Source organism: Stenella coeruleoalba (assembly GCF_951394435.1).
Source record: "Stenella coeruleoalba genome assembly, chromosome: 17".
Taxonomy (NCBI): domain Eukaryota; kingdom Metazoa; phylum Chordata; class Mammalia; order Artiodactyla; family Delphinidae; genus Stenella; species Stenella coeruleoalba.
In genome coordinates this window covers 7,865,971-7,888,859 of record NC_137163.1, presented here as the reverse complement: position 1 = coordinate 7,888,859, position 22,889 = coordinate 7,865,971, and the positions used below count along the sequence as shown (strand labels likewise).

The 22,889-nt window shown below is 48.9% G+C and overlaps 1 protein-coding gene across 1 annotated transcript in view; it reads left to right on the top strand.

Moving 5' to 3' along the window:
- Window positions 1-22,889, top strand: part of TG (thyroglobulin) — an 80,754-nt gene that overhangs the window by 44,853 nt on the left and 13,012 nt on the right. Inside the window, exons 15-19 of the mRNA XM_079902422.1 lie at window positions 2,356-2,472; window positions 2,990-3,105; window positions 6,856-6,964; window positions 12,072-12,263; window positions 17,059-17,223. Of these exons, the coding sequence (XP_079758548.1) occupies window positions 2,356-2,472; window positions 2,990-3,105; window positions 6,856-6,964; window positions 12,072-12,263; window positions 17,059-17,223 (699 nt within the window). The remainder of the gene's footprint in view (window positions 1-2,355; window positions 2,473-2,989; window positions 3,106-6,855; window positions 6,965-12,071; window positions 12,264-17,058; window positions 17,224-22,889) is intronic.

Genomic DNA, 22,889 nt, shown 5'->3' with positions numbered 1-22,889 from the left:
GGCTCAGCTTTGGATTTGGCCCCGCCTCTGCGTGTAGGTCGCTGGAGGGCGTCTGTTCTTCGCTCAGACAGGACGGGGTTAAAGGAGCCGCTGATTCGGGGGATCTGGCTCACTCAGGCCGGGGGGAGGGAGGGGCACGGAGTGCGGGGCGAGCCTGCAGCGGCAGAGGCCAGCGTGACATTGCAGCAGCCTGAGTTGTGCCGTGCATTCTCCTGGGGAAGTTGTCCCTGAGTCATGGGACCCTGGCAGTGGTGGGCTGCACAGGCTCCTGGGAGGGGAGGTGTGGAGAGTGACCTGCTCTCACACATAGGCTTCTTGGTGGCTGCAGCAGCAGCCTTAGCATCTGATGCCTGTCTCTGGTGTCTGTGCTGATAGCCGCAGCTCACACCCATCTCTGGAGCTCGTTTAGGCCGTGCTCTGAATCCCCTCTCCTCACACACCAAGAAACAATGGTGTCTTGCCTCTTAGGCAGGTCCAGAGTTTTTCCCGGACTCCCTCTTGGCTAGCTGTGGTGCACTAGCCTGTTCAGGCTGTGTTAACGCAGCCAACCCCAGTCCTCTTCCTGGGATCCGACCTCCGATGCCCGAGCCTCAGCTCCCAGCCCCCGCCTGCCCTGGAGTGTGAGCCGACAAGCCTCTAGGGCTGGTGAGTGCCGGTCGGCACCGATCCTCTGTGCAGGAATCTCTCTGCTCTGCCCTCCGCACCCCTGTGGCTGCGCTCTCCTCCATGGCTCTGAAGCTTCCCCCCTGCTCACCCCCGTCTCCACCAGTGAAGGGGCTTCCTAGTGCGTGGAAACCTTTCCTCCTTCACAGCTCCCTCCCAGAGGGGCAGGTCCCGTCCCTATTCTTTTTTCTCTGTTTTTGCTTTTTTCTTTTGCCCTACCCCAGGTACGTGGGGAGCTTCTTGCCTTTTGGGAGGTCTGAGGTCTTCTGCCAGTGTTCAGTAGGTGTTCTGTAGGAGTTGTTCCACATGTAGATTTATTTTTGTTGTATTTGTGGGGAGGAAGGTGATCTCCACGTCTTACTCCTCTGCCATCTTGAAGGTCCTCTCAAAATTAGAATTTTTTATATCAAGATTTTTGAAGGCTTAATACATGCCATTTCTATTATATTAATGCTGCCCTCTCCCATTCCCACTCCAAAGGAAATAAACTTTTTTCTGCACTTATTATGAAAACTGAGAATATATTGCTTTGGATGGCTATGAATTTATTGACATGATGAAAACCAACTCAGACATGGTCTCTTTTATAAAGAAGTGGATGTGTGTGAGAATGAGGACTTACGTACATGTTTATAATCATGTCTGCAAAAAACTAGTACTCATGCACTTCAGGGTTTGTTTTTGATAGTTACCTGCAAAATATTGACACTCTTGGGCATTTTGGCTTGTCAGATAAGTCTCATTCCTTGAGAGTTACATGCAGTGCTTTTTGCTTGGTGAAAAGTGAGTTCCAAGTCTCATAGCCTTGAGAAATTTTATTTCTTTCTCCTCTCTTATCTAGTTCCATGAACATGTGACTGTGTCATTCCTACAGATAGGAGCTCAGGTGTGTTGTTGGTACCTGGGAAAACAGATACTAACATATTTAAACAAATACTATCATAAACATATCTGAGCCTCATGACACATTTTCAGACTTACGTGAACCCATGTGCACATGTTTTATTTGTCTTTTAAAAATAACTTACTTCTTTCCAGAAAGTGGACAAGTTGTTTTAAAATAAATATGAGATATCATTATAAATAAAATATTTTATTTATAGAATTATACATAAAATAATTATGAGATATCATTAGCATTCAAAGATAAGGACAATGGGCTTCCCTGGTGGTGTGGTGGTTGAGAGTCCGCGTGCCGATGCAGAGGACACAGGTTCGTGCCCCAGTCCAGGAAGATCCCACATGCCGCGGAGCGGCTGGCCCCGTGAGCCATGGCCGCTGAGCCTGTGCGTCCGGAGCCTGTGCTCCGCAATGGGAGAGGCCACAGCAGAGTGATAGGCCCGCGTACTGCAAAAAAAAAAAAAAAGATAAGGACAAGGAAATATAAATTTAGATAGAAAATCAATATCAATGTGAAAAAGGGAGTTGTGAGGACTAATACAATATTAAATTATTCTTCTTACTTCCTGACAATGAGGTGGAAAAAGGAGACATGGCAAGTTATAGCTCTCAGTATTAGCCATGAGGCAGCATTCTGGAACTACACTTAAAAGGGAATTTCTCTTTTTGGAACACCTGTGTGACCAAGGGCTGTGAGTGGGAAGTGATTTCTTGACCTAAAACTCTTTTGGCTTCTCTACAGCGGCCCCAGACCCCTCAGAGTCAAATCTCATAGATTTGCGTTCCTTTCAGTGATGAGGAAATTTGAGAAGCTCCCAGAATCTAAGGTGATCTTCGATGCAGATGTCGCTGTGCTGGTCAAGTCCGAAGTTCCCGGTTCTGAGTCCTCACTGACGCAGTGCTTGGCAGGTAAGGGGCCGGGCACCTGGGTGGTGCCGTACGAATATGCTGTGCTGCTCTTGCAAGACACATCAAGTACAACCCTTGAAATGATCATCAAATATACGGTATAAAAAATACTTTGTAAATCACTTGATTCTCAAAATGTGCATCCAACTCATAATTTCAGTTAGAAGTTTATAGTGCATCCACCACCTGCCAAGAACGAGGCTCTGCCAGATGTTAGGGAGCAGAATTGAAGGACATTCGTTCCTTGTAGAGCATTTTGTCCAGATCAGGAGATGTATCTGTTTATTTCAGTGGTCAGGCCAGGGATGGGTAATAACAGCTACCACTTACTGAGTATTCATCTTTACGAGCACTGTCTCATAATCCTCCAGTCCTCCATGAATAGTCATTGTAACCCATGTTACTGTGTGTGTGTGTATGTGTGTGTGTTTGGGGGGGCAGGGAGTAGGGGTATGTGTCCGTCTGTCCTCAGCATCTCCTGAGGGACTGGTGGGTGACTGTCCCATGGTGCTTGCAGACTGTGCACTAGATGAAACCTGCAGCTTCCTCACAGTGTCCACGGTGGGATCAGAAGTCTCCTGCGATTTCTATGCTTGGGCAAGTGACAACTTCGCCTGCACAACTTCTGGTCGGGTGAGTCGTGGCAGCTGCATGGTGGGTCTGTCTCTTGTCCTACATCAGACATGCCCTGATTGAATTGACACCACTTTGATCAGGTGATGGGATGAGATTGTCAGTAGCTGATCCCACGTTACCTCCATTTCTTCAAAACGATGGGACTTTGGGAAATTGAAACTGCAGAGGACCAGTGATGGCTCAGGATGAAGTTAACTTAGGGACTGTTTATCTGAGCAGCACCATTTCCAGACAGATCCATCAGAAGAGGATTTCAGTGATGAACCCCCTCCTTCTGTCCCCCACCTGCTTATTGGGTAGCTTGGGCCACTGGACACACCAGGACATTGTCCAGAGACCAAAATACCATCTGTCTCTCTGAGCCCCAGACCCCAGCATTCCTTCCCATTGTAGAAGTAAAACATGATTATGGCTTAAAACGGAAAAGAAAGTTAAATATTAGTTAGAACCACATGAAATTGCTGTTTCAGTAAGTGAAAGCTGGTCGGGTATCAGCAATTTCATTGTTACCATGAATTAGGACAGAAAGGTATGCAGTGAAAAGCAATTCTCCTAACTTCCTAACTCTTAGCCACATGCAAATCTCCATTTTCACTCCTCCATTCCTTATGGATCCTTCCAGAACATTTCTATGTGTTTATAAGTGTTTATTACATAAAAACATTTTGTTTACATGCTAATATTTTACAATGCATATTCTTTTCTACCTTGATTTTCTTACATAATATTTATCTTTCTGTATCTAAAAAATGACCCTTGTTCTTTTTAATGGCAACATACCAATCCATTCTTCGCATGGACCTCATTTATCTCACATTTAAGGGCATATAGATTTGTTAGCAGTTTTTTTAAAAATACATTTATTTATTTTATTTATTTATTTTTGGCTGCGTTGGGTCTTCGTTGCTGCATGTGGGCTTTCTCTAGTTGTGGCGAGTGGGGGCCACTCCTAGTTGCGGTGTGCGGGCTTCTCATTGCGGTGACTTCTCTTGTTGTGGAGCATGGGCTCTAGGTGCGCGGGTTTCAGTAGTTGTAGCACACGGGCTCAGTAGTTGTGGCTCACGGGGTCTAGAGCTCAGGCTCAGTAGTTGTGGTGCATGGGCTTAGCTGCTCCTCGGCATGTGGGATCTTCCCAGACCAGGGCTCGAACCCGTGTCCCCTGCATTGACAGGCGGATTCTTAACCACTGTATCACCAGGGAAGTCCCCTGTTAGCAGTTTTGCATCAGCACCAGGTACCAGTGCTTGTGTGCAAGTGCATATTCATAAGTGACAGCCCAGAAACCGCATGGAAGGTGGACCCCTGAATTTTAGGACTCAAGCTGGGGCCTGGAGCTGTAGGATCTTGAGAAAAGTAGGGAGCTGTCTTGGATTGAAACTCAACCCTGTCATTTTGGGGCTGTTTACCATGTGCAGGTTCCTTAACCTCTGTCTCGTCATCGGTAAGATGGAGTCTGGTGAGGATCTGAGAGACTAACTCCATACACACAGTAGATTGCTGAGGACACGTTCACTTCTTTGAGTTTAAAGCATTTTGAGGAGGATGACGGCGCCTTTGTTTGTTTTTGCGATCATGATTCAGACCTGCCTTAAGATATATCGGGGGGAAAAAGGGGTGGGGTGTGGGAGGGAGGATAGGCTAGTAGACTGGTGACACTCAGCAAGAACTCACCACCTTAACCCATTAAGGTCAGTACTGAGCCGTGCTCTCAGTGTCACCTCTCCTGCCCTGGGACAGTGCAGACAGGCTGGGCTTATTTATTTGTTATCAGGGTCCAGGTGGTGCTCCCGCATCTTGGCTGGTCCATGGTGAGTGATTCTGCTAATAATGGGACACCTCTGTCCAGACTTCTGTCAGGTCCTTTGTGGTCTGAGGGTCACAGCTGTCAGTGACAGTGGTTCCCTAGGCAACTGTCACGTCCTTGGGAATCCCTGATCTAAAGAACGTCTGCTACTTGTGTTTCCCTAAGGGATCAGAACCAGCTTATAGAATTAAAAATAAGAGAAAGAGCTGACATTTGTTGAGCGCTTACTAAGCACCTGGCATTTCTGTGAGTAAATATCTTAGATTATTGATCATCTGATCCTCTGCTGACAGGTGCTTGCTCAGTAAGTGTGGATTTTAGTCTACAAGATATACAACATTTCATTTTATTAAAAAAGACAAAAGAAGAACTAACTCTAACTTCAACCCCTCAGCCCACGAGAGATACTGTCTTACAGGGAGAGTAGTTAGAAGGCGACTCTGGAGCCAGGTTGCCTGGGTTCAAGTCCCAGTCCCACTACTTGCTTGTTGCTCTTTTGCACCTTGGTTCCTCAGAGCCCCCATAAATATGGGGTAATAACGGCACCCGCGTCACAGGACTGTTGTGAAGTCATACATGGGAAAACTCACAGGACAGTTTCTGCTGCAAAGGAAATGCTCAATGACCTTTGTCCTAGTCGTCACCATGGTTGTTAGTGTCTTATCCACACATCAGGTCGACGGGGATTCCATCTCAACCATTAGTAAGGCTCCTCTCCAGGGCCGGGGCCCTGCAGTGCCTTTGACCATGAGGGATCGGTCCACTCAGCCCAGAGCCGAGGCCACGGTCCCAGGAGCCGACTTCAGGCCCCTTGGCACCACTGGGTCTGGGCCAGGCTCAGGGTGGGGAAGGGACTCTTGCTGAGGCAGGGGCCCCGTGCTTCGGGTTCCCTCCGCCCCCTCCCTCAGTGCCCGCCGCCACCCAGCAGAGCCTGACTGCAGACGGGGCCAGGGCTCCTGTAATCTGGGACCCAAGACTTAGGTCCTTGTCAGTCTGCAGGAATCCCGCCTCCTCAAAGGCCCTTCTTCCCTCCTCAGACCATCATCCGTTCAGTGAGTTTGGGTTTTTTTCAAAAAGCAAGGAGAGCTGTTGCCTTCAAATCGCCTTTGTTTTAGCCTCTGCCCTCCCCAAATTCCCAAAATTGAACTGGGAAACTCAAAGTTGGGCAACTTTGCAGGGGGTGGGGGCAGGGAGGGGGCAAAATACTAGAAACAAGACAGAAATTGATACAGATTTAGCCTACCACGCCCACCCAGCAAGAGCTCTGGACCTAGGGGTCAGAGGCACTGGAAAACAGCAAGACCTTTAGAAGCCTGACCTCCCCATTTCCAGGCTAAAGAACCTTCCCCTGATCCTCCCTGTGTACAAGCTGTGTGCCAAACAAGGTCTTCCCTGGGCTGGACCCTGCCTCTCTCTCTCTCTCTCTCTCTCTCTCTCTCTCTCTCTCTCTCTCTCTCTCTCCCTCTCCCTCTCTCCTCCCATCACACCCCTCTCATAACTGACAGTCCCTGAGAACAACTAGACCTAGTTAATGAAAACACCCACGGGATCCCAGGTCTCCATCTCTGCCGTTTCTTCTGCTTACAATCCCCCGTCTCTTGTTTCCACCTGACAAACTCTTATTTATACGTCAGAACCCCACCCAGATTCACTTTTTCTGGGAAAATTTTCTAGCTCCCCTTTCTCAATAGAGTTAACCACTCCTTCTTCAGGGGTAATTATCTCCTCTTTTATTGCACATGTCTTTGCAGCTAACACTCTGGGCTGGAATTTACTGCTTACATGTCTGTGTGCTTCAATAGATGGGGAGAAACTAAGGAGCAGGAATCTTCTATTTATCCTTGTAAGCCCCGTGCCTAGCTTTGGTTAGAGTTTAATAAATGTTTGTTGAATTTAATTGTTAACTGTCACCGGACGATAATTCAGCCTCTTTCCACGTTTAGGAGGAAGATGCACTGGGGACCTCGGAGGCCACCAGCTTTGGAAGTCTGATGTGCCGGGTGAAAGCGAGGAGCAGGGGTGGAGACTCTCCAGCTGTGTATCTGAAAAAGGGTAGGTTGATGAGCTGGGTAGCTCGGGGCCCCAGTGGCTTAGCCTGTTCAGTGTCTGGGGCTGCTTTCCCACAGGACACGTTTAGAGAGGAGCCACGCTGCCCCCAGCGCAAGGGACAGGGAGGCCCATCCTGCAGGTGAGTGATTCAGTTGCAGAGCAGACACGAGGGCTGCGGGCAGAGGCCAGCTGAGTCCACACCGTGTGCCCTGTGCAAGCTCATGTGGCTGCCTGTGATATGGGGGTGTCCCCAGCAGGGCCATAGGCCCTGGGCTCCCTGCAGCTGCCCATCCTGGCCCTCCATCTCACGGAGCTTCACTCCCCTCTCCCTTTCCTGTCCACCTTCCCCAGAAGCTGTCAGACCTTCTCATAAGCAGCCAGACCTCCAAGCTCTTGTCTCTCCCTGCCCTGCACTCAGGACCTCCCCGGCTGCAGTGTGTATGCACGTTACCTGGGGGCTGGTAACACTGCAGATGCCGGGTCAGTAAGTCAGGGTAAGGCCAAGATTTTGCCTATCAAATAACCTCTCAGGGACGCCAAAGCAGCTGGTCCCTGGACTGCACTTTGAGTAGCGAAGCCGTCTCGTGTTTTATAGTTTACAGCTCACTTCCCCAGACACCTTTCATTCCATCCTCACAGAGATTCTTGAAGGAAGGTGAAAATGGGATCATAATCCCTGTTTTACAGATGAGAAAACTGAGGCTCAGAGAGATTAAGAGTGTTGCACAAGGTCATATTGCTAGTAAATTGGGGATCTGGCTTTGAATCTAAGTGCGTCTGATTCCCCTACACGGCCTCACAGAGGGGGTCAGGGAGATACTTTTGGTCGCTGTAACGAAGCAGTGGGTCTTTCCCAAGAATCCTACAGCCTGCACGACTCTGCCCTCTCCATCAGGGCCAAGAGAGGGGACAGCAGTGCAGGGTCCTGAGCCCTGGCCCACGACTACACTCTGCCCGTGAGCTATGATGCCCTTTCTAGTCACCGCTCTCCCAGCCTCGCTTCCTGCGGTCAAGGGTGAGGGGGCTGGAGCCCACCTGGGGGGTTGACCCCAGCTCTGCCACCACGAGCTGTGTGTGACGGTGGACAAGTTCCTTGACATTGTAGGCTGCTGTGATTCCGTTAGTCAAATAGTAGTCGCAGGTGAACTGAGGTTGTTGGGGGGTGGGAATGAGGATGCTTTCAGAATGATGCAATGCTTTTAAAACAGTGTGTGGTGTGTGGTAAAGAGCCAGAGGAGGCCTTCTACGATCCTTGTCACTCTTGCTAACAGTTTCCCAATGACCCGAGGCAATGGCTGTGGACTGGAAGATAGGCCAGGGGACCTGAGCGAGGACTGGGGCGGGGGGCGGCATTGGAATGAAGGTGGCAGGCATGTCACTTCCTTAGGTCTGAAGCTCCGGGCAGGCAGCCTGCTCCCAGCAGCTTCAGAATTGCGCTGCGAGCAGCTGGCGATGGAGAGGATGCCTTGGACCAGGCCCAGGGCCTCGGCCGACCTCGGTAGCAGGCTCAGCCCACGGCAGGGACAAGCGTCTGTGTACTTTTGTCTCTGGTCCTTCTTTCGCCTAATACCTCCATCCTGTCTGAAATGAGAGCTCCCCTGGGAGAATGGAGTCCAGCAGAGCTGGGTTTTCTCTGATCTCTGGCCAGGTTTTAGAATTTCTGCCCCAGTGTTTATTCCAATTATTTTTACTACCCATTTTGAAAAATGACAGAGCACAGAGATTATTTTCTGAAAAGGAAAACCAAAATAAAACAAGTAACCCCTCTCAAAAATGTTCTTTAAAACCCTACTTTGGCCTTTTATCATATTTTTTAAAAAAGGCAATTGTATTTCTTTTTAAGTGTTTGTTATTTTTTTCTCCTCCTTGTCTCCTGAAAGTTTATACTTTGGGGGAAAATTGCAAGGGAATCGTGAAGCTTCTTTGCTGCCAAGCTAAATCAAGGGCAGAAATGTTTTTTGCCTTTTTTTGTTTTGTTTTGCCTTTTCTTGGTTTTGTTTTGTTTTGCCTTTTATATTTTCAAGCAGAAAATGCACAGACCCAGCCATTCTGGGTTCTGTTGTAATGAAAAGAGAAGGGATGTAAACTGGATCTGGCTTTAGATTCCCCCGCTCCCAACGTACTAGTTCTATCTTTGATCAGGAACAACTTCTTTATTTTACTTTCTGTAAAGTGGGAATAAAGTGGCACAGCTGAGCAGAAAAGGACACAGTTTCTGAAAGTCTCCTGCACAGTCCATGGCACCCAGTAGGCAGTCAGCATGTCCCTCCACAGGCCTGTGCTTAAGTGACCTGGAAGATGGGACAGCTGGGTCCATCCTCCAGGGCCGTCCTCTGTCCATACCCACTTAAGGTCCGTGGCCTTGACTGTGGAGGAGGAGCCATGTGATTTTTCAGTATCAAAGGAAGTCAGGGCCTGAAGGTTCCTTGGAGATTATCTAGCCCTCATGTCACAGGTGAAGCCTAGAAACAGGAAGCATCTTGTCCCACTGCATCCGGGTGGACCAAGAACTGTAGGCCCGACCTCCCCCAACTAGGGAGCATCTCCCAGACCTGCTCCGTTGTCTAGGACTCCACCACCATGTGGGTGAGCCCAGCACTGCACGCCCCATACATGTTTACTGAGTGCCTGTGGAAGGATACACACTTCGCAGGTGCTGTGGATGCCGCTGTGATCGAAACAGACAGCATCCCTGATTGATAGAGGAATTGGTCCAGCAATAAAAGCACTTCAAGAGGGTGATAAGTGCTTTGATGAAAATGAAACAGGACTTTAGGGTAAAGATGGACGTGGGCTACCTAGAAGAGCCAAATTCATGGAGAAGAAAGTGGAACGGTAGTTACTCAGGGCTGGGGGAGGGGGGAGTGGGGAGTTAGTATTTGATGGGGACAGAGTTTGAGTTGGGAGGATGAAAAGTTCTGGAGGTGGATGGGGTGATGGTGCACAATATCATGAATGTTCTTAACGCCACTGAACTATACACTTAAAAACGGTTAAAGTGGTAAATTGTTTGTTATGTATATTTTATGACAATTTAGAAAGGAAAAGAAAAATGAACATGAGCTGCTTTGGGTGCTCAGGGAAGGAACTTCAGAGAAGGGAATGTTGGAACTAAGGATGAGAAGGAGCCCACCGTGCCCAGATCTCAGGGCAGGCGGTCCTCTGTGCAGGCTGTGGGAGGATGCCCAGTGAGCTGAGACGCGGCCCTACCATCCAGGGCAGCACTGTGCAGTAGAACTTTCCGCAGGGATGGAAATGCTCAATAAATCTCTGCTGTCCAAAATGACAGCCAGTAGCCACAGGTAGCCGCTAAGCACTTGGAATGTGGCTACCGCAGCATGAACTCTGACGAACTGAAATTGGTCTTCGAGTAGTCACACGTGGCTTGTGACTCCTGCTGTGAGAGCGGGGACTGTGTCCGGGGAATCACAGCTGGTGCGGCAGCAGTAGCTGTCTCCAGTGGCTTAACTGTAGCGTGAAGGATGACAGAGCCTTAGTGGAGGCACAGACAGAATGTAAGAGAGATCAAGGGAGGGAGATGAATTCTAACCGTATAAAGCTGGGAGATGGGCCCTTTAAGTCAAGCTGGGCTTTGGCGAAGGGTGGGCGGGGGCTTGGCCTGGCACAGTTAGAGGACAGTCAGGCAGGGGGGGCTGCGTGAGCGAGGGCTTGGAGGAAGAAGATGCTGGCTTTTTGGAGACCTGTAATGTATCTGCTGAGCGTCAGCTAAGGGCCAAGCTCATGGTTCAGCCTTTTAATGTCCAGCCTATCGTTTCATCCGCTCAGCATCTGTGAGGATTATGTACCATCCTCGCCGGTTACGGAAGGGAAAGCTGAGGCTCGGAGGACCTAAGAACTCACTTGCCAGGGGTGCTGCGGGGATTCGCGCTCGGGTCCGCCTGGTTCTGAAGCTTGCACTCTTGCTCCCACGCTGTAAGGTCTCCACCACCTTTAGGTGCATGTGTTGGTTAAGACCTGGTGACCTGTCAGGCCACTGGGAGGTCAGGGCGGCCAAGCGCACAGGCTGTGGTGTTCTTTCTGCCGCCAGCAGCCGTGTGAACCTAGGCCAGACTGTTCACTCGTTAAGGTTCTTTCCTCAAGTGCAAAATGGGTATAATAATAGCACAGACATGTTGGCTATAGTGAAATATATATATCTGAAAAAGCCTCATATTTGCAAAAAGATGCTCTAAAAATAACTGGGCTTTTATGGGAAAACGAGACTTAGGGGCAGGCAAAACTCAAACCATGCCACTTCTAGCCAGAGGACTGACAATAACAATCCGATTTAAAATGCTAGCAAAACTTTAAAAAGAGACATATTGAATCCATCACAAAGAAATGCTACAGTAAGTGTGAAGGGCAGCGTAGCTTGATGGGGGAGGGGAAGGCCTGAAGAGGTTGAGGCGCACAGATGCACGAAGGGAAGGGAAAACGGCCGTCCTCACTCTGAAGACAGAGCCGCTGGCCGGTCTGAGGCAGAGGAAATCCGTGGGCTGACGGGCATCATGCAGTCCTGTGTTTCCGCAGCTTTGCTGCCTTCAGCTGCACGTGTATGTGCTGCACTCACCTGTAGTTGGATGACACAAGGCAGCGACAAGCTGGGAACACTGCAGATCAACCAGTGCAACCTCAGCATTGCAGCGGCCGAGCTGCCTGGGCACCACGTGTTCAAACCACTTTGCCTTACAGAAACACACGTGACAGCAGAGCGGTCCGAACCGAACTCAAGGGCAGTGAACATTAAGTGAGGCCGTCTAGGTAAAGCACGTGGCCTGGTGTCTGTGTGTATAGTTAGAGCTCAGTAAATATTTGCTGGTAATAATAAAAACCATAATAAATGCCAGTCCTCCACACCTCCCCTTCAGACCCTCAAAGGTGTGGTAGGTGTTTGTCTAGGTCTGCTGCTTTGGGGCCATGGCTTTGGTGGGCTCCATTGCTCTGCACACACGGGAGGCCCAGGATTTTCATGGCACAGAGAGCATCTCGGTGGACCGCACCCTGCACCTGGTGTGGTCAGAGGGCCCACTGTCATGTGACCAGCACGCTCTGCTCAACTCTGCATTGTTTTGAGATCTTAAAAAAAATTTTTTTTCTACCTTTTCCCCAGGCCAAGAATTCACCATGACAGGTCAGAAAAGCTTTGAACAGACTGGTTTCCAAAATGTGCTCTCTGGGATGTACAGCCCCGTCACCTTCTCAGCATCAGGAGCCAGTCTGACCGAAGTCCATCTCTTCTGTCTTCTTGCCTGTGACCGTGAGTCCTGTTGCGATGGCTTCGTCCTCACGCAGGTCCAAGGAGGTAATATGACAGTGAGGGCTGGGGCTTCCCTCTTCCACGAGCTGTGGTCTACAAAGTTTGGGGAAGGCGCGGGATTGCAGAAGACAGGATCCACAACACGGAGAATGCCTGGGGAAGCGGCCACACTCACTTAGAAAGTGATATTCACAAAATTAGGGACTATCACGACCCTTCCAACAGGTCACATACTATGTTGGCCACTTTGCGTTTGAATACCACGTTTTTCCTTAGTTCTGCTTTCAGAGGAGATATTTCGAGCTCCATTTTCACAAACCAAGAAACTGAGGCTCAGAGAATTCAACTAGCTGCTCCTAATCACCCTGCTCCTGACACAGTCACGAGTGATGGGGCTGTGATTTGAGCCCAGGTGTATCTTCAGCAGCATCTCACTGCCGCCTTTGAAGCCTGGACCCACCACACTTGGTTGAAAAATGTTAGTTCATTCCCATCACCCTTGATCGTTCATTCAGTGATTGATTATTTTTTGAGTGCCTACTGTATACCAGGTCATGTGACCCATAGGGCTGGAATTTTCAGTTGTCTCTCAACAGTGGGAATAGACTTCTGTTTACAGAAATAAATCCGTGTCCTTGGCTACGTAGCCTCGTGGTTGTTGAGAAGGGGCTTAGGTCAGACGGACCTGGGTTCTAGTCATCACTCTGTAACTATCTCACTTTTCTCGAACAAATTGCTTAAACTAAGTTGTAGGTCCCTTATCCATGAAAGAGAGATAATGATAATTCCTATTTGACTATTCATTATAAAGATACTGGGTGCAAAATGCTGGACTTGAGCTTGGCTCCTGGTATGCTATTAATTTAGTGACAGAGGGACTTCCCTGTGACCAACTGCATGATTGGCAGCTTCAGCTAATGGAGAATTCTGAAGATTAAAAAATATATGAAGTAATCTTATATATCTTTTTATGACCCTCACTTCCAGTCAGCTATAAACCTTAAGTGATCACCATACCTGTGAAATCCAATGTTCCAGGTATTGGGAATCTATAAAAGGAGCTTAGAATGTGGTCAGGGAGGCGAAGGTACCATGAAGGACCATAACCTTCACTCCCTCATCTGTGCTGCCATCCAGGCATGTATGGAGCTCTGCTGTGCACCAGGCTCGATACACAAGGCGACACAAGTGGCTGAGGCCGTAGGAGGCTTGAGTGTAGAGGAGGGAGATGTCAAGGGGGCTTGGTGGTCAGGGAGAGCCTTCTGGAAGAGGAGAGACTTGATCCAGGCTTTGCGGGATGGGTAATGTTTAGATGGTAAGAGAGGAGAGAGAGTCTGGTCAGAGTGGGTATTCCTGGGAGCTGAGCTCAGTTGGGGAGACTGCGTATTCTGGAGAACATCATCTATGACACTGGACTTATCAGTCTACAGACCCAAGGCTATGATCAATTCCAGCATCTGTACATCATTCTCTCCAGACTCAGAGGTAGATACTGTTGGCTGTCTAGCTTGGTCACCTGGTGGGACAGTTGTATGGTGAGTGATGGAAGATATCGGGTGTCAGATTTGATGATGGGAAAGGGATATTTGGGAAGGTCCATATGGAGTGGGTATATGCTAAGTATGAAGTGGCTTTAAGACATTCACAAAATGTGGACTGAGCTTTTGGATACAAAGATGCAGAGCTCAGAGAGGGAGTCTGGGTGGGAGATGGAAATGTGTGAACAGCCAGCGTTGAGGTAGTAGCAGAGGTGTGGGTACGGATGGATTTCCTAGGAAGGGGGTGCTGGGTGAGAAGATGGAGGAGAATGGGACTGATCCCTGGGGAATATCTACATAACTGATGAAGAATCTGCATAGAAGACAGAGAGGAGGAGACCCAGGAGAGCAGCAGGTCATAGAAACCAGACTGGAGACGGTTGAAAGATGAAGGAAGTTGTCAACAGTTTTGAATGCTGCTGGGTGTTCAGACAAGGTGATTCCTGAAAAATGCTGAGGTCAGCTTGCAGTGGTCAGCAGAGGCTACAGTGAGAATGTTTTGTTGGAGGTCAAAGGAGCCCAGGCAGGAATGTGGATTGAAGTAAGTTGAATCCTAAAATTCCTTCTAGGTTTAATGCTTTGTGGTTATGTGATGCGCATTCATGTCAGTGTTTAGATAAGCAAAAAAATAGACATTGTACACACACATATACACGGACACACGCACACAGGCACACCTCATTTTATTGTAGTTCATCGTGCTTCGTAGATGCTGCGTTTTTTTACAAATTGAAGGTTCGTGGCAACTCTGCACCGAGCAAGTCTATCGCGCCATTTTTCCAGGAGCATTTGCTCGCTTTGTGTCTCTGTGTCACATTTTGGTAATTCTCAAAATTTGTCAAACTCTTTCATTATTATTACATTTGTCATGGTGATCTATGATCAATGATCTTTGATGTTACTGTTGTAAAAAAGATTACGACTCGCTGAAGGCTCAGATGCTGGTTAGCATATTTTAGCGACAAGGCACTTTTAAAGTAAGGTATGTGCTTTGTTTTTTTAGACGTAATGCTATTGCACCCTTAGTAGACTACAGTATAGTGTGAACATAACTTTTATAGGTGCTGGGAAACCAAAAATTCCACGTGACTCACTTTCTTGCAACTTGTGCTTTATTGTGGTGGCCTGGAACCAGACCTGCGACTGCTCTGAGGTGTGTCTGTATATGTCTTCTTGATGTGTGCCTATATTTAGAAACACTGCAATTCAAATCCAGGGTGCTTTCTGCCTTCTTTAATCTTAATGTCTTTTCTGAGGATACCACAATTTCCCCAGATGTTCGATTACTCACCAGACCACAAGATTTTTCAAATTGGAAAGGTTGACTTCATTTTCCTTAGGATCATCTATGGAGTAATTACTTTGTTCTGGGGAGCGGTAAAGCCCACACAATCCTTTTTTCCATGACATTTCTGGCTAGCAGTTTGCCTGTCTTTCCCTCCCAGTGTAACCCGTGATCCGTGAATTATGTTGATCTGAACAACCACCTCGCAATGCTGCAAGTTAAGCTTTTCTTTGAGACACACATCAAACATCAGGCAGATGTTTTTCCCAGTCTCGTCTGATGGGCAGTCCTGGAATTTTAACTTGTGAAGCTTTGGCTGGATCTGCTGATGACCAGGAACAGAATCCCGCTACATGCTTTTACTGCAGTCTGGAAGGGCATTTAATTTCTGGTAGAGTCCCCCTTGTCCCCGCCCCCTTCTCCCCTGCAGGACTCCAGCCCCTCCAACCTCCAACCCTGAAATGGCTTTGTTTCCACTGATAATTATTAGTGAAAATTCATGAGGCTTCTGGACCTACATTTCATGAGCCTACTTGTAACACAACAAGGAGTTGAGGCAACTTGGAAATGGGGTTCAGTGGCACTTGTGTGGCCTGAGGCTCCCGGGAGCGTAATTGAAGCCGGCTCACGTGATCAGCAAAGTGATTTCAAATCTCCAGCTGGCGCCCACCTCTCAGACACCCGGAGTTCTCATCGACACTTGAGCATTAGTTAAAGAAGAAAGCTGCCTGCATTTCTCTTCCCAGGTCCGAGAGCCGGAGGAAAAACGTGCCCCACCTCTTGTTTAAGTCCATGATTCTTCCTTTGGCTTCGGAGAGGGGCAGCCGCAGAGCTCAGGCTTCCTCTGGGCTCTCGGCAGGCGCTTACGCACCCCTGCTGCCCTGTGCTCGGCTCCGGCTCTGGGTCCGGCCAGGCCGGGCGAGGCACTCACTGCCCTCTGGTCCTTCCTCTAGTTCTGTGCAGTCACTCAAACAGCCCCATCTGTGAAGTGAAGTGGCCTCACCAGCTCAGGGATTCTGGGACCCGGCTGTGCGCTAGGATCACCTGTGGTGCTGTTCACAGGACTAATTCCCAAATGCCACCCTTGCGACCTGTCAAGTCGGAACCTCTGTAGTTGGTGCCCAGGAACAAGCACTTTCAAAGCTCTCTCTGTGATTTTGATATAATCGGTCTAAACACCCTGGTTTGAGAACCACCGAGTTAGTGGGTCTCTCAGGTAACTTTTTACCACAAAGATGCTGCTGATGATAATGATGACGATTAGTTTTAACTACTCAGGTTAAAAGCGGGACAGGAGAGAACAACACGTCAGATTCATAAGCCAGGCATCTGTGAGTCCCCTACGTTGGGGAGATTTTGGTGCAAGAAGTTTGAAACTTATCTGGATTTGGACATAAGTTAGGATAAAGAAGGGAATAGGAGCTGCGGGGTGGTATATTTCCTTTTTCTTTTCTTTTCTTTTTTTCCCCCGGGAGAATCTGAACAACTGTACTACCTAGCAGGGTTATGTATCCAAATAATACATAAAGTATGTAATTTCTAGATCTCAATAAATTCGGGCAATGTACTTAACTTATATGAAGCTCAGTTTCCTCATCCGTGAGATGGAGAAAATAATGTCAATAAGAATTAAGGAGATTAATATACTTAAAGCGCTTATCATAGCGCATATCATTCCTTGAAGCCTCAAAAAGATGGAAAATGGAGACAGAGGATTCTGGCAGTAAGACCCCTGGTGGTATCAGAGGTGTCACTGCTGCTGTCCCCATGAAGAAGGGCTCTCATGGAGGAGGAGGTAGTGTCCCTCCTCTCAGGAATTTTCCAGTAAGACAACTGCAGGACGATTGGGGAAGGATAGCCCAAATTAAAACCAGGCTCCTGAGTTCCGGTGTCCACTCCCGAGGAGTTGTTGCCCGCCCACAGCCTACAAGCCTCTCAGGGCACAGACGCGTGTCTCTAAAGGGGCTCTGCTTGGTCCCCATCACACTGACCTCTCTCCCATCTCATGACTCTGTAGGTTCCATCATCTGTGGGTTGCTGAGCTCTCCCGATGTCCTGCTTTGCCATGTCAGAGACTGGAGGGACCCTTCGGAAGCTCAGGCTAAAGCTGCGTGTCCTGGGGTGACGTATGAGCAAGACAGCCGCCAGGCGACGCTGCGTCTGGGAGGCCAGGAGTTCAAGAGTAAGCCTCTGCCTTCTGCACGTGTGCGTTCCTTCACAATGAGCTGTCCTCACCAGCAAGGTCTGCTCCTTTGCTGTGAGCCCTCTCCGTACCCTGAGGTGTTTATCCTTCTGAAAAGAAACTGTACCCAAGAGGGGCAGAAAAAACAACCAGAGCATCTCAGCAGCGCTCCACGGGAAGCGTGACACAGCTCTGGGGCCGCAGGTTGGCTGGGGGGAGGCTGGCTCAGCAGGGCAGCTGCACTGACCTTGACCGGGCTCTTTCACGTGTCTCGGGGGTCACTTGGTGGTTGACCGCTCTTGTCTGGACTTGGCCAGGGTGGCCTGGCCCTACTTCATGTGCCTCTTCTTCTGGATGAGCACGTTCTCCTATGGGCAGAATCAGGAAAGAACAAGGGAAACAAGCCAGGCCGTTGAAGGTTGAGGCTTGGGTCTGTCCCTGTCACCACTGCCTCACTGCACTGGCCCGGCCCAACTGGAAGTCAGGAGTGGGGAAACATACTCCATCCTTTAGTGGCAGGAACTGCAAAGTCCAGTGTAAAATGTGTGACTACAAGGTAGGGGGAAGAACTGGGGCCAAAGATGCGGTATGTCCCCCAGGGCTATCTCCCTGGGTGTATTTCCCCTCTGTCAGTCAAGGAATTCCAGGAGATAACCACAGCACTGCCCATCCTAGATACAGGGGCCCAGGGAACTGTTGGCCCCCCGACAGGGGCTCCACTGACAGAAATAACCATTGAGCTTGCTCCTTGCCCTTTTTTCTTTCAGAAGCTCTTCCAACATTTTCCATAAACGTATAAGCACTGGATCTAGAGATCCCCCCTGAGATCATCCGCCCCACTCCTCATTTTACAGGGAGGGGCCTTAGCACCCGAGGCCCCGGCGGCCAGTCAGCTCTCTCTCTGCCTCCCCCAGCCCCGGCCTCTGCTGCCTCTCAGCAGACCTCCACCAGGGAGGAGTGGAGACTGCTCTGTCCTGAGCCAGGGACCGCCACGCCAGGGCTGCTCAGTGTGGTCGGGACCAGCAGGCTTAGCATCACCAGATGATCATGAGAAATACAGATTCTCAGGCCTCTCCCCGGACCCCAGGGAGGCCCCAGGAATCTGTTCTAACAGGCTGTCTGGGTAATGCCATGCCCGCTAAGTTTGAGAAGCACTGAGTTAGGTGACCTGGAAGTTTCCTTCCGACCTGGACAGTCTGAGTTTTCAGCGTAAACGGGGCCCAGCTGCTCACTTCCCTCTTCCGGACCCAGTGTGCGGTTGGCGGCAGCCTGGTCCATCTTGTCTCCTCTCTGCTCTATTTATCTGCCAGCCTGTGAACTCAGAACTTGACCCCATGGTTCCAGTCCACCCTCTGAGTTGAGAAGGGTGAAAGCATGAGCTGGTGTCAACCAGATAGAGGAGAGGAGGGGACTGGGCAGAGGTCAAAGGAGCCGTGAGATGCCCTGGAAGGTGGTCCTCTAAGGGCTGGCAGAGACCATGTCCTTTCTCCCGGAGAAGTTTCCATGCTTCTCAGTGTACTGCAGCCCTTGGGGTTCTAATGGCAGAGAGCTCAATGTCACCTCCTCCAAAAGCCCTCCCTGACTACCCCTGCAGGTCTTATTGCTTCCTCCTCTGCAGAGCTTCGTGCATGCTGCATGCATTGCTCTGTTAGACAGTGCAGTGGGCAGTGCATCTAAACCCAGCCTTTGCCTGGCTGCTTCCCTCCCTGGCCCGGCTTAGAGTTTGCCCCCTGGTGTTGAATCCCACCTTTGGACACCAGCTGTGTGACCTTGAGCAAGCCAGTAAATACCTTCAGGCCTGATTGCTAATGGAGTAATGACAGTTTCCCTCTCACTGGGTTGTGAAGATGAAAGGAGAGGGTAAACAATGGCAATGGTGATAGAAACATCTTCCGTGGTGCTCACTAGGAGCCAGGTCCTGCTCCAAGGTCCTGGCCTGTTCTAACTCGTGAATCCTCAGCACAGTGCTTTAAGGGAGGTACTACTGGGACTCTCCTGGTGGTCCAGTGGGGAAGACTCCGCGCTTCTACTGCAGGGGGCATGAGTTCCATCCCTGGTCGGGAAACTACAATCCCGCATGCCGCGTGGTGCAACCAAAAAGGAAAGAAAGTTTAATTTAAAAAAGGGAGGTACTATTATCATTATCCCCATTTTACAGCTGAAGACACTGAGGCACACAGAAGTGGGGCTTTCCTAAGGTCTCAGAGCTTGCACGTAGAAGGGAGCTGAAACCAGGCATTCTGGCTCCACAGTGACGTTCATAACTGCTTCCCTATATCGGCACTTACAGATGATACACGTGTAGAACTTAGTATGGTCTCTGACACATAGTATTACTATTAGGTGATTTTAGTATCATTTAAAAATCTGTCATTTTTTGTTATATTTAAGAACTGGACTTACTATATAATATATAATAAGAACTGTGTCTTATTAATTTCTGGATTCACACCATGGAGCATAAAACCTGGCATAGAGAATATACATAGTATCTGTGGAATGCCTATTTACCAAAGCCTGGAAAAAATATTGCAGAATTTGTGGAATTCCATGAGGTTTAGTTTCTTTTGGGGTAAGTAAAATCCAATAACTTATTTCTATGATGGATAGTAAACACATGGTATCCATTACTCTGAGAGGTAGCCCAGTGTGGAAACAAGCATTTGAAGAAAGACATATGATCCATTCATGGGCAATAAATCCAGAGTGAAATGCTTAACACAGAGTGTGTGCTTGGTACGTGCCCAAGAAGTGAAGACTATGCCCTTGTCTGGCCTCCCTGAGGAGGAGTGATTACCGAAGACTTTTGAAGTTCTTTATTGTTTTCAGTGCCCTCTGTGTATGTATATATTTTGGGGTGCTGGCAGAGCTTTAAGAAGGGAACCCTCTGATGGGGATTTCAGGCAGCCTGAGGCATATTCATGATGTTCCAGACTGAAGGTTGACTTGCACACAGACTGATCTGGAGGCCACCTCCAATTGGGAACAATAGGGCCAAATCCTTCCTTCCCACAGTAAGACATCAGCCTTCAGTACAATTAACCCTTGAGAAAATAAACATAGGGATCTGAATTCTTACTAAAGTGTGAAGAGCTGATAAGTACCTTTTCCTAATGGCAGATATTGATGGAGGGATACTGATGGAGGGAAAGAGGAGTGAGGATTCCAGGTATCCGAACAACTGAAGGAGACACTGTGGAGTGGATTGGTAGCACGTGGGAAGGGGATAGGGATAACAAAGAGGATTTCTAGCCCTCCCACGGTTGGTTGAGGGCCAGCCTCTTCCTTCCATTTTGCAAATGGTTAGATGGTTTTTAAAATACAGACTCTGGAATCAGACCCCAGGATTCAAATCCCAGTGTGAATGCTTACTAGTTATATGAGCTCTCTGTGTCTTGGTCTTTCCAATTATAAAATGAGGATAATGGTGACTTCTGACGCCTGGGGAGATTGGGAGGATTATAGGAGGAAAGCATGTGAAGCACTTGGAATAGTGCTTGGAGCGAGGCGGGCACTCAGTAGATACTGGAGACCCTGGAGCAATGGTTGGCATTTAATGGTTGGCAGCTGAATCCTGCTTCCCCACCCATCCCCCAGTTCCGTGACCTTGTTCAGAGCACCTAACCACCCTGAGCCTCAGGGTCTTCATCTGTAAAATGGGGGCACACTTTTAAAATATATTACATAAGGCAGTGCTAACGTGCTCTACAGGCTGTAGTTTGAGGTATCGTTTTCCGAACCCCAAGTCCCTGGTCCCCCAGTTGCACATGCAGCAGAGGCGCTCTGTAGGATGTCCGGTCTGGACACCGTTCTCGCTGTTCAGCTCACCGGTACGGCAAGGGTCTGCTTCAGCAGGTGGTTCATGGAGAATGAGTATTTTCTCATAAAATGTAAGTGAATTGATTGCCAGTTGTAGGAAATCACAACCCAACGGAACACACTAAATTCAAATAGTAAGGGCGTCAGCATCCGTGCCGCATTTTACAAAGCATTTTCACATCCATCAACTCAACTGATCCTTTTGACAGTCTGGTGAGGCAGAGGCAATCTGAGGCAGAAGTGTGAGGTTATATCACACTTTTGCTCATGGGGGTGAATTTTATAGCCGTGACGTGTCACACTTCAAGAAACTATCTTTACATTAAGTGCCATGGCTGGGGCTTCAACTCAAGCTGTGGAGACCGGAGCTGTCAGGGGCATCTCTCACTGTCTGCTGCAATGGCCCTGCATCTAATTTACTGGAAGCAGAAAAGTGCTTCAGAGGTACCCTTGTATCATACCAGCAAATTAAGGAGTCTGGTAATTGAGAATTTTGCTCCCTGGACATCTCTCTGGGGCCGCTGTACTTCAGATATTGGGGAATGAAGGTCATCTACCAGCATATTCTATTTCAAGATTTTAAAGGGCTGTGGGGAGAAGGGAACAAAAGGTGCAGGAAAGGCAGCGGGTCAAGTGTGCACTGCAGAGATGAGCTGGGAGGGGCACGACAGCCATGGCGAGGGGAGCTGCTGAGCTAGCCCCGCTATCGCTCGTCCTGGCAAGCAGCTGGGTGTGAGGTGCCAGGCCAGGCAGCAGACTACAGAGACAGGTAGAGTGGTTTCTGCTCTCAAGGAGCTCACAGGCTAGTTGGGGTGACAGATACGGACATTATTAAAGTAGAGTGGGCCTCCTATTTGCTCATCTTATGGACTGATGAAGGATTGTGGGGCGCAGAACCCCCTTTAACACTTCTCTCCTCTTTTGTTAAGCCAGCCGACTCCATGGGAGTAGGGTAGACTTCTAATATTACCCAGAACAAACAAATACACCCCAAAACAAATAACCCCACAAATCACCCGGAAGCAGTCTTATCAGCACGTTTCACTGGCTGTGAGGTTTCTCTTTCCTGTCGCCAATTTCTGTTTAACCTGGTGCCAGGTTGGCGTGTGTCTCCGTAGAAGAGTCCACTCGGGGTCTGCCTCTCCCCGATTCCCAGTGGACGCGTCAGGTGTTCTCAGCTGTTTGGTGTTGTCTGGATCATCTTGTTTCTAAGAAAAACGACTTGGGAAGCTCTGGGGCTGCACATGCCCCATTTCTGACAACACCTTGCAGTGCAGATGAATTAAAAAATAGGCAGACTGAACATCCCCTAGTGCCCACAGGGATTTAAAATTGGATAGGAAAGACAGGCCTTGGAAGAAATACTCCTGGGTTTTTTCTACATCCCAAAGGCTTCATGTTGTTGATTAATGGTGAGGCTCAGCCCGATGGCTGGCATTCTCTTTGTGGGAGTCTGTTTTGTATCAATGATTGTCACTACCTTGGGGTGCTGGGAGCTGAGTGGAGGAACTTACATGCATCTATAATGTTCATGGTCACCAAGGGCATCTGGAGTAGATGTATGATGGACACCTAGACACAGGATGCCTCTCTCAGTTCTTTACGGTAGCTGTCATTAGCAGTAAGCTAATGACAGAGCCTGAGACAAGGATTCAGGAGTGTAGTTTATGTAGGAAGGGCAAGGAATATAAGTAGAGACGTGGTGGAAGTGATGATACAGAGAAGAGAAAACGGCCTGTAAAAGAGGGACTCTGAAACCTAGGTTTTCCAGTTTAGGATCGTGCCCACTCCCACGTCGTAGATTCAAACTACTCATACCACGCGCCCCCCAACCCCCACCCCAGATG